The sequence below is a fragment of the Bison bison genome, unplaced genomic scaffold (genome assembly GCF_000754665.1).
Source record: "Bison bison bison isolate TAMUID 2011002044 unplaced genomic scaffold, Bison_UMD1.0 scf7180017864457, whole genome shotgun sequence".
Lineage (NCBI taxonomy): Eukaryota > Metazoa > Chordata > Mammalia > Artiodactyla > Bovidae > Bison > Bison bison.
Genome location: NW_011495019.1, coordinates 797,062 through 808,757, shown reverse-complemented (window position 1 = coordinate 808,757; position 11,696 = coordinate 797,062). Strand labels below are relative to the sequence as shown.

At 40.8% G+C, this 11,696-nt stretch overlaps 1 protein-coding gene across 14 annotated transcripts in view; it reads left to right on the top strand.

Annotated features, from left to right (window-relative positions):
* The first annotated feature begins 6,454 nt into the window (after nucleotides 1-6,454).
* The window catches only part of RBFOX2 (RNA binding protein, fox-1 homolog (C. elegans) 2), a 221,524-nt gene continuing 216,282 nt past the window's right edge, over nucleotides 6,455-11,696 (top strand). For all 14 annotated transcript variants that reach the window (XR_827025.1, XR_827026.1, XR_827027.1 and 11 more), the window contains exon 1: nucleotides 6,455-8,572. Coding sequence is in view for 11 of the 14 variants with exons in the window: in XM_010859624.1 (XP_010857926.1) it covers nucleotides 8,531-8,572 (42 nt within the window). In the remaining 3 variants the exon portion in view is untranslated. The remainder of the gene's footprint in view (nucleotides 8,573-11,696) is intronic.

Sequence of the window (11,696 nt, the reverse complement as noted above, 5' to 3'; positions counted from 1 at the left end):
GATGTACTCTGCATATAAGTTAAATAAGCAGGGTGACAATATACAGCCTTGACGTACTCCTTTTCCTATTTGGAACCGGTCTGTTGTTCCATGTCCTGTTCTAACTGTTGCTTCCTCACCTGCATACAGATTCCTTAAGAGGCAGGTCAGGTGGTCTGGTAGTCCCATCTCTTTCAGAATTTTCCACAGTTTGTTTTGGTCCACACAGTCAAGGCTTTTGCATAGTCAGTAAAGTAGAAGTAGATGTTTTTCTGGAACTCTCTTGCTTTTTCGATGATCCAGTGGATGTTGGCAATTTGATCTCTGGTTCCTCTGCCTTTTCTAAAACTAGCTTGAACATCTGGAAATTCACAGTTCATGTACTGTTGAAGCCTGGCTTGGAGAATTTTGAGCATTACTTTACTAGCGTGTGAGATGAGTGCAATTATGCCGTAGTTTGAACATTCTTTGGCATTGCCTTTCTTTGGGATTGGAATGAAAACTGACCTTTTGCAGTCCTGTGGCCACTGCTGAGTTTTCCAAATGTGCTGGCATATTGAGTGCAGCACTTTCACAGCGTCATCTTTCAGGATTTGAAATAGCTCAACTGGAATTCCATCACCCCCGCTAGCTATGCTTCCTAAGGCTGTACTTGACTTCGCATTCCAGGATGTCTGGCTCTAGGTGAGTGGTCACACCATCGTGGTTATCTGGGTCGTAAAGATCTTTTGTGTACAGTTCTTCTGTGTTTTCTTGCCTCCTCTTCTTAATATCTTCTGCTTCTGTTAGGTCCATACCATTTCTGTCTTTTATCGAGCCCATGTTTGCATGAAATGTTCCCTTGGTATCTCTAATTTTCTTGAAGAGATCTCTAGTCTTTCCCATTCTGTTGTTTTCCTCTATTTCTTTGCACTGAGGAAGGCTTTCTTGTCTCTCCTTGCTATTCTTTGGAACTCTGCATTCAGATGTTTATATCTTTCCTTTTCTCCTTTGCTTTTCACTTCTCTTCTTTTCACAGCTATTTGTAAGGCCTCCTGAGACAGCCATTTTGCTTTTTTGCATTTCTTTTCCATGGGGATGGTCTTGATCCCTGTCTCCTGTACAGTGTCACAAACCTCCGTCCATAGTTCATCAGGCACCCTGTCTATCAGACCTAATCCCTTGAATCTATTTCTTACTTCCACTGTATAATCTTAAGGGATTTGATTTAGGTTATACCTGAATGGTCTAGTAATTTTCCCTACTTTCTTCAATTTCAGTCTGAATTTGGCAATAAGGAGTTCATAATCTGAGCCACAGTTAGCTCCCAGTCTTGTTTTTGCTGACTGTATAGACTGTATGAGGGTGCTGATAGTGTTCTTTTTTTTTTAAACCTAGAACTTGTTTACATGGGTGGGTTCACTTCGTGGAAATTCACTGAGTTGTATACTTCTGATCTTTTTTTCCATTTCTGTATATATAGTTACTTCAGTAAAAAGTTTGCTTAAAAATTAGATTCCACTTTTGACCTGTGATTGTTTTAGCCTGTAGACGGCTTTTTCTCTCTCATACATTGTTGTTGTTGTTCAGTTGCTAAGTTGTGTAAACTCTTTGCAACCCCATGGACTGCAACACACCAGGCTTCCCTGTCCTTCACCATCTCCCTGAATTTGCTCAAACTCACGTCCATTGAGTTGGTGATGCCATCCAACCATCTCGTTCTCTGTTGTCAACCCTTTTCCTCTTGCCTTCAGTCTTTCTCAGCATTAGGGTCTCTCATACATACACTACTCCTTTGCCTGTCAAAACTGGCAGGTTGTGTGTACATTCAGTCGCTCAGTTGTACCCAACTCTTAGAACCCCATGGACTGTAGCCCACCAGGCTCCTCTGTCCATGGGATTTTCCAGACAAGAGTACTGGAGTGCTTTGCCATTCCCTCCTCCAGGGGATCTTCTCGACCTAAGGATTGAACCCATGTCTCTTGAGTCTCCTGCATTGGCAGGTGGATTCTTTACCACTGTGCCACTTGGGATGCTTAGGTTGTGGGTACCCACATGCATTTATGTGTTTATGTATTAGAGATGTTGTATGGACATGAAGATGCTTCTTTTATTGATGTAATTATGCTTGTCAAATAGTCAACCCACCAAGTTTCAAATGATGAACCACCTCCACTGATCACTGTTTAAACCAGTTCTCTGAGAGGAATAAGTAAACTTTCACTCTGCCTCACAGAACAGCAAATTGGGAATTTGCTCTACAAATAGAAGAACCTCTTCATGAAATGTTCTCAGTCACTAAAGGCTTCATTTTCAGAAGAATTCACCTCCTTTTAACTTTTATTCTTTGTAAAAAATTAAGATATAATTGAAATATAACACTGAAATATGTATATATAGCAAATGATCACTATAATATGGCTAGTTAACATATATCACCACATAAAATTGTTTTCTTATGATAAGAATTTTTGAGATCTATACTCTCTTAACAACTTTCAGATATATCAGTATTATTGACTGTAGTCATCATACTGTTTACATCCCCATTTCTTACTTATTTTGTAACTGGAAGTTTGTATCTTTTGACCAACTTCACCCATCTCTCACCCCAACCACCAGTCTATTCTGTGTTAGGATATTTTTTTGTTTTGTTTGTTTAAGATTGCTCATATAAGTGAGATCTTAGAGTGTTCCTCTTTTTCTGTGTGAATTTTTTCACTTATCCTCATGCCCTCAAGATTCATCTTTGTTGTTGCAGACATCAAGATTTCCTTCTTTTTGTAGCTGAATAATATTCTGTTGCGTATATTCATACACCACATTTTCTTCATTCATTCGTCCATCAGTGGATACTTGAGTTGTCTCCATGTCTTGGCTTTTGTAAATAATGCTGCAGTGAACTTGGGCATGTGGACCTTTTAGAATTAGTGCAGTGCTTTTGTTTCTTTCGGATAAATACCCAGACATGGAGTTACTGGATCATATGGTAGTTTTATTTTTAATTGTTTGAGGAACCTCCATACTGTTTTCCATAGTGCGTGCAACAGTTAACATTCCCACCAGCAGTGCACAAAGGGTCCCTTAGCTCCACATCTTTGCCAACACTTGTAATTTCTTGTCTTTCTGATAATAGCCATCTTAGCAGGTGTGAGATGATACTTCATTGAGATTTTGACTTACATTTCCCTGATGATCTGTGAATGCTGAGTAGCTTTTCGTGTACCTGTTGGCCATCTGTAGGTTTTCGTTAGAAAAATGTCTATTTAGATCCTGTTCTCATTTTATAATTAGATTGTTTGTTGTTTTGCTATTGAGTTTTATGGGTTCTTTATATATTTTGGATATTAACCCCACCTGATACGGTTCTCTATATATTTTGGTTATTAACCTCATCTGATATTACATATTGTCAGATTCATGATTTGCAAATCTCTTCTATACGGTAGGTTGCCTTTTCATTTGTTGGTGGTTTCTTTTGCTGTGGAGAGGCGTTTTTTTGACCTTTATCATGTCAACTAAAAAGATAGGAACTCTTCACATGATATTAAAAAAATTTCCCTCCTTTACTCTGGAAGTTAACTCAAAATAAGGCAGTTTAGGAAAACCTAACCTGGTTGAGGTAGAAAATCCTGTTGCATTGACTTCTCCCAACAGGTCATCTCTTTCAGCTCTGTCTGGTCTTCGATAAATACTTGAAAGTCCTCCTAAGTTTGCCATCTTGTTTTCTGACCATACCATCGTAAAAATTCATTCTCTCTCCCTGGAAGGCCCTTACCTGTCTCAGGGAACTCCTGAAATTCCTTTCCCATGACGCTTGCTAGAGGCCCCATGTCTCTCATGTTCTCTCACTTTACCGTATATGTTCGTCTCTTGCCTTGTCACATACCACACATAACTGTTTATTTGTCTTCCAGTACTAGCCTTTCGAGATTTATCAGTTGACCTGTGGTAGAGGTTCAATAACTATTTAAAGGATGAATGATTGGGCATATTTTCTGAAAGACGATAGCTGTTTTCTGCAGATTAGAAGTGCTAAAGCTGAAACTCCAGTACTTTGGCCACCTCATGCGAAGAGTTGACTCATTGGAAAAGACCCTGATGCTGGGAGGGATTGGGGGCAGGAAGAGAAGGGAACGGCAGAGGATGAGATGGCTGGATGGCATCACTGACTCGATGGACGTGAGTCTGAGTGAACTCCGGGAGTTGGTGATGGACAGGGAAGCCTGGTGTGCTGCAGTTCATGGGGTCGCAAAGAGTCCGACATGACTGAGCAACTGAACTGAACTGAACTGATAATATTTGATATTGTTAGATACATTTTAACTTTTTTCAGAAGTAGTGATACTTTGTGTTAATTTTTCAGTAAACCCAGGAGTGTGTATTTACAGCAGAGGGCATATTGTGACAGGAGGAGAGAGTGATGCTAACTGGTTCACGTGGGTATCAGACATGTAACCTTGGCCTCTTTAGCATTGTCCTCTAACAGCTGATACAGTTTTAGTGGAATCCCTGGAGAAACACTTTGAAATGTTCTGGTTCTATATGCAGAATTTAGAAATCATAAATCTAACGTATAGATCTTGACTGCACAGGGTTTACAGATTAAAACCAGCAGATGAGACTATGTCGGCATCAGGATGTTATAATTGGGCCAGTAGAGGCATTGCTGCTGCTGCTAAGTCGCTTCAGTCGTGTCCGACTCTGTGCGACCCCATGGACTGCAGCCTACCAGGTTCCTCCATCCATGGGATTTTTCCAGGCAAGAGTACTGGAGTGGGTTGCCATTGCCTTCTCCTGAGTAGAGGCATTAGCCAGTGATAATTTTGTTCATCTCAAATATTATAAAGTTAAATTCCAGAATATGTTATCTGAAGTTTTATCATTTCACTTCAGTATGTAATTTCTCAAGCTAATTTTAATTTTAAAAGATGTGAGTAGAATCGTTGCCATTTGTCCAGAAGTTTAGACTAATAGGATTAGATTAAGAAATGAATAAGTATGGAGTGCCTGCTCAGGGTTTAAAACTGTTCAGTTCAGTTCAGTTCACTCACTCAGTCGTGTCCGACTCTTTTTGACCCCATGAATTGCAGCATGCCAGGCCTCCCTGTCCATCACCAACTCCCGGAGTTCACCCAAACTCACGTCCATCGAGTCAGTGATGCCATCCAGCCATCTCATCCTCTGTCGTCCCCTTCTCCTCCTGCCCCAATCCTTCCCAGCATCAGAGTCTTTTCCAATGAGTCAACTCTTCATATGAGGTGGCCAAAGTACTGGAGTTTCAGCTTTAGCATCATTCCTTCCAAAGAACACCCAGGACTGATCTCCTTTAGGATGGACTGGTTGGATCTCCTTGCGGCCCAAGGGACTCTCAAGAGACTTCTCCAACACCACAGCTCAAAAGCATCAATTCTTTGTTGCTCAGCTTTCTTCACAGTCCAACTCTCACATCCATACTTGACTACTGGAAAAACCATAGCCTTGATTAGAGGGAACTTTGTTGGCAAAGTAATGTCTCTCTCTGCTTTTGAATATGCTATCTAGGTTGGTCATAACTTTCCTTCCAAGGAATAAGTGTCTTTTAATTTCATGGCTGCAATCACTATCTGCAGTGATTTTGAAGCCCGGAAAAATAAAGTCAGCCATTGTTTCCACTGTTTCCCCATCTATTTGCCATGAAGTGATGGGACCAGACCCCATGATCTTTGTTTTCTGAATGTTGAGCTTTAAGCCAAGTTTTTCACTCTCCTCTTTCACTTTCATCAAGAGGCTCTTTAGTTCCTCTTCACTTTCCGCCATAAGGGTGGTGTCATCTGCATATCTGAGATTATGGATAATTCTCCCAGCAATCTTGATTCCAGCTTGTGCTTCTTCCAGCCCAGCATTTCTCATGATGTATTCTGCATATAAGTTAAATAAGCAGGGTGACAATATACAGCCTTGACGAACTCCTTTTCCTATTTAGAACCAGTCTGTTGTTAGTGTTACCTAAAAAGTGTGACTTTGACCTTGATGTTAAGCAGCCTGTATTTTATTGATGATATAAGAAAACATAGATACATAGTGATTTCTGACTGTTTGTTTCCACCCCCAGCTGTCTATAAATGGGAGGCCAAGCAGAAAAGACACAGGTTGTGAGTTCAAACAGATCCGGGTTAGAATATTGGCTTTTAAAAAAATTAAATAACGAGTTATATGATTGTGGTCACATTGACGTCTCTGGAATTGTTGTTTCTGTGTGTGCTAAAAGAGGTAAGAATATATGCAACTTGTAGTTTTTTATTTATTTTTGAGAGTTAATAACAGTCCATATAAAACCTCTGGCATATGATAAGTGCACTTTAATGGGTGTTTGAATGAAAGTGAAGTCGCTCAGTCGTGTCTGATTCTTTGTGACCCCATGGACTGTAGCCTACTAGGCTCCTCCATCCATGGGATTTTTCAGGCAAGAGTACTGGAGTGGGTTGCCATTTCTTTCTCCAGGGGATCTTCCCAATCCAGAGATCGAAACTGGTTCTCCCATATTTACCGTCTGAGCCACATAAATACAGTTTTATTTGCAGCAGTCAGTTTAGTCCAGGCCACTGTTGATAGATTTCATGATGATAGCTAATGTAAGTCAGGCTCCGTAGTTGATTGGATGGGCAGTCTTGGAAACTGTGCTTCAGTCTTCCCATTGTGGAGTAAAGTAAGTGACCTTCTGTTTGTTTTTAAGAGTATTAAGGAGAATTGTTAGAAAAGGGTTCATCATATTTAGCCTGTGGAACCATCTGACCAGTGGCATCACACAGGGAATAGCTTGTTACGGAGTCCACTTGGAGTGAGATAAGGAAGCAGAAATCTCAGAGATGGACACATCACACTGTGTTCCTCCTCCATCTCCTCCTCCCCTTATCCGCCTCCCCATGTGAGTTTCAATTGTTTATTAGCAAATACTATGTCCTTTGCTGTCTTCTGTAGCAGTTGTGAAGCTTATTCTGGATGCCTGTGTGTTAACTAGTGGGGCATTTGGACTTCGCTGAAAGTTCCAAATTGTTTAAATTCTGTTTGGGGCAAATGACTATTTCTTATTGCATGAAATCATTTTCCTTTCATGTCTGTTTTTTCACTGGAGAGTTGGTGCCCTGGAGCAGAGTCTCTGCCCTGCAAACCCAGAACACAGTTTTTCTGGGTGTGTCTTATTTTAATCCAATCCCTTTCATACTATAAGGCTCTGACCTGCTTGGAGCCTTATACTTGGTTACAATTAATGCTTTGTCCTTTAGAGTCATATATGACTGGCCACTGGGTTGACTCAGCATTTAGCTATCAAATATGGCTCTGAGAAAAAGTTATTTCCCTAGAAATGGGCAGCTGCACTGGAAAATGAAGCCTTGGTCCATATTGAGTCATTTAGGGAAATTGAGTGGCAGTTTCAAAATTAAAAGTTAGGACTAGGCAAAGAAAGGGCAGGGCCAGCTCCACAGTTGAGAACTGTGTCATAATTCAGCTGGATTTTACTAGAAGTAGAGACCTTTGGGGGAGCTTTCTGTGATTCAAGAAATTATGTGTAATTTGTGCTGTATCTGTGATTATGAAAGGATAATTTTTTAGAAGTTGGCATGTTCTTCCTTTATGGATAGTTGATTTCCTTTAATGTCCACAAGAATTTCACTACTGAGATGTCAGCTTACACTCTATTCAGTCCCTTTGGCCCAGGGACTTAAACTACTTTACATTAATTTTGTCAGTAATTCTTACAACATCCCTGTGTGGGAACTTCTTTTGACGTGAGGGATGTCAGAACTTGCTTCAGTTTACATAGCAGGTCAGTCTCTGGGATGGAAAATTTGACCCAGGATTTGTGGTTCTAGGATTAGCATGTTTGGTCCCCGAAGTGTGCAGTCTTTCAACTTCATTTCTCTCCCCTTTTCTTCCTCCTGTTTTCCCCCTGCTGGAGGAAATAATATCAAGCAAATAGGGAGAGAATTGGTCTTCTAAGTGGTTAGAGACTTAGGAGTTCTGCCTCTAGGCACAGAGTTTCGGATCCTTGGCTTGGGATGGAGGGAAACAGCAGAAGACTGATACCTCAGTCCGTGACATGTCCTAACTGGTTTTTTGACCAGTGCGTACTTTTATTTTTGTTCTTTTTCTCCCCCCTTGTTGCGAGAAGAGGAGAGGAGGCTGTGAGGATTTTCTCTGTGCCAGCCTTATGTGTGGGATGGTCCAGATGTTTTTAATGCTCAGCAGATACCATTACTTGCTTTGGGTTGGGGGCCAGAGAGGAGGAGGTGAAGCAGCCACTTTGGGGTGGGGTTGGAAGGAGGAGGATGGAATGTAGGAAGGAGGACGTTTCTCTGTGTTTTCTTAGTCATAGGACTCTGAATCCTAAGTAGCTAAATTTAGCACAGGTTCCTGTTGAAAGCATCATTTTTGGGGGGCGGGTGGTGAGGGGAGAACGGAAAACCTTTTTGTGTATCCTGCTCCATGAAGCCAATAGGGAAGCAGGAGGAGGTGAGGTTGCCATGGAGATGGTAGCTGTGTGCAAGGGGAGAGCAGCAGGGTTTAGAATTCCAGGAAGGAAGAGAGAGTGATGTCATCAGATTCCATGGACCAGCCCAGGAACCCCTGTGAGGTTGGTGGGGAGTTGGGTGTGCGTGGGGGGTGGTGGATGGGATTTGTGCAAGGGAATTGTGGCTTCACTAAGGTGTGGGGAGTCCAGTTCAAGCAGAGAGGTTGGTTGTGTGGAATCGTGCTGATCTGCGTTAATGCCTTCTTTTTAAAAATCTGTAAATCATTCTGAATTTGCAGGATATTTTCTTTGTTGAAAGGATATAGTCATTTAACAAAGGAGCTAATCTAGATGTAGAAATATAATACCTTTTTAGAGTTCTGTTCCCTGTAGTATTTGTGTGTGCCTTTATCCCTTGTATGTGAGGGTATTTGTGCACCTATTTTGGATCTATAGTTGCCTTTGTAGGATGCCTTTTATGGTACTGCATGCAGTTCAGTGCTTTATTATTAATGCTTGATTGTTGTATTTATTTTTCTACAAATGGATGTGTATAAATAAAGCACAGTTTTTATTTTTTAAAAATCTGAAAGCAAATCAAAGCGTTGCTTTTGCAGCAGAAAACTGCATGCTTCAGAACAGTCATTTTGAACATACGCGTGAGTGTCTGGACTGATGCTGAAGGGCAAATGTGTTTCTTTTGGAATGACTGAGGGGCCAAATATTCTAAAAAACAAATACAACTGAATCTGTGCATCCAGGTGAATATTGTCCTTCAAAACAGCCACTTTGACTGTGGTGATATAACCACTGCGCAAAACATAAAGAACTCTCCTTTGGAATCAGCTTCAGAGATGAGTGATGAGGAAAACATTTTTAATACCTGACACTGCATTTTTTATTCAAAAAGAATACCTAGCTTGATCAGACACTGGCTTTCTTTGAATTGGCTTTTCCTGATTTGGGGTTGTCAAAAAATGAAATCTATGTTCAAATAATGAGCTTTTGTCCCAGTTAAGGACATTTAAAGTCATAGGTTTAGTTTCTGAAGGCATTTTCATTTTCAGATCAAGAGCTCCTAGATTATGTAGTTTGGCAGTGGCTGCATGATTGATGAAAGCATATGAGGAAGAAGAGTGTTCTGTGGTGTGTCTGAGGGCACAGATTGAGGAGCCAGATTGACCTAGGTCTGCATCCTGTTCTCCTACTCAGTGACTGACCTTGGACAGGTAGCAGTCTCGTGGTGCATTGGTTTCCTTATGTCTAAAACAGGGATGGTAGTGCTATGAATACCAACCTTACAGTGTGGTGCTGTGGGTAAGTAAACTAATATGAAAAACACTTAAACATTTAGTATATGCTTAATCAGTGCTTGCTTTGGCTGTTGTCATTAATAATTATACATTTCTTTGAATTACAAAGTTATGAAGTAGATTATTTCAGACACCACTGAATGTCCAGGAGGGAGGGCCTTGGGAATCTGTAATTGTTCAGTGATTCCCAGATGATTGTGATGAGCAGCCAGGTTTGAGAACCACTGCATTTAATCTACTTTGAGTAAGGCCCCAGCACTAGATCTGTCATCATTTCCTGAAATCTTACTAGAAATGCAGAGTCTCAGGTATCCCACCAAACCCACTGAATCAGAATCTGCATTTTTAACAGGATGCCCTGCAGTGACCTGTATGCATGTTAAAATTTAAGAAGCACTGGTTTTCTTCTACCATTGAGGGTAACTGGGTGATAACTCCAAGGGAAAAGACAGATTGTGCTCTTGCTTCTTCGCAGTCATATTCTACTCTGTCACCCCACAGACTATTGCCCAGCAGGCTCATCTGCTGATGGAATTTTCCAGGCAAGAATACTGGAGTGGTTTGCCATTTCCTACTTTAAGGGATCTTCCCAACCCAAGGATCAAACCTGTGTCTCTTGTATCTCCTGCATTGGCAGATAGATTCTTTACCACTGTGCCACCTGGAAAGTCCCCTCCTCACCCAAAAAAAGTTGGATTATCTCTGTTACTCTCATTGGTAGAAGAGAAACAGTCAGGCTAAGACAGTTTGAACTTGCACTTCCCTTCCCTGTTGCCTAGCCTGGAAATAAACGCTTTTTTGGACTAAGTCACCGAGTAATGGAAAGAATAGAGTTATAATTGTGCCTCTGGCCCTACCACTTATTAGCTGTTTGGCCTTGACCTAGTCATTCAACCTCTCTGAATCTCAGTGTCCTCAACTGATCATGGAAATAACACCTAGACCAGGAAATAATGGAGTGGAGCTTGTTCAAGAATTAAGGTGTGATGAGATCTGATAGAGACAGCCCTTTCATGAATTCATAGTAGTTGACCATATGTTTTAGGAATTTAAGTTTGTGTGTTCTTTTTAAAAAATTGCTGTTTAAAAAAAAAAACCACCACAAATTCAGATGATTTCATCTGAAGTCTTTTAGGCTAGTTCCAAGCAAGAATTGACATGGCATTTATCAGAAGATCTTTGAATTGTAATGAGCATTGTCTTCTGTCTGACCAGGAAATTTATAGGATGAGAGGAAGTTTGGGGACTTGCACTGGGCACACCAGAAGTAGCTGGGGGAGTGTTTAGGTCAGAGGATCGTTAGTTGCAGACAGTAGGGCATCTGAAGCAACAGCGCGAGTAGGAGACAGAGAGGCCCGTTGTCACTCAGCCGTACATGTCTTAGGGCACTGAGGGGTGAGGGCGGATTCTGATCTCAAAGTATATAAAAAAATCGTTATAATAGCCTTCCTCTAGAGGGTGGCATGGCACTTTGTTTGTGTTATGCCTAATCTTAGCATCTCGACAGGCACAATAAATCAGCGAGGGTGAGTAATGTGCCCTAAGTCACTCAGCTAATAGCAACAGAGCTGAATCGTGTTGAATAGTAATGTGAGTGATGAAATGATTATAAAAGTAAAATTGAAATAGCTATTGTATGCCAGTTAAAATACAATTTATTATGTCTGTATTGACCTTTTGGGCTAAAGGATTGACATGTTAGCCTGTCTCAAAGGAATTTTGGAATGCTGCAGAGTTATCCTTTAGGGATATATTTCCTTTATACCTTTGAGGCTAATTTAGAGGGTTTTTTAAATTTTGTTTTTGTTTTTTAAGTCTTCAGTTCAGTGAAATAGCAGTTTCAACTGAATATCACAACATAAGAGTTGTTTGACCATGGGATTTTGACCTTGACCCATGATAAGAGATCCACTTGACATGACAGGCTAGTATAG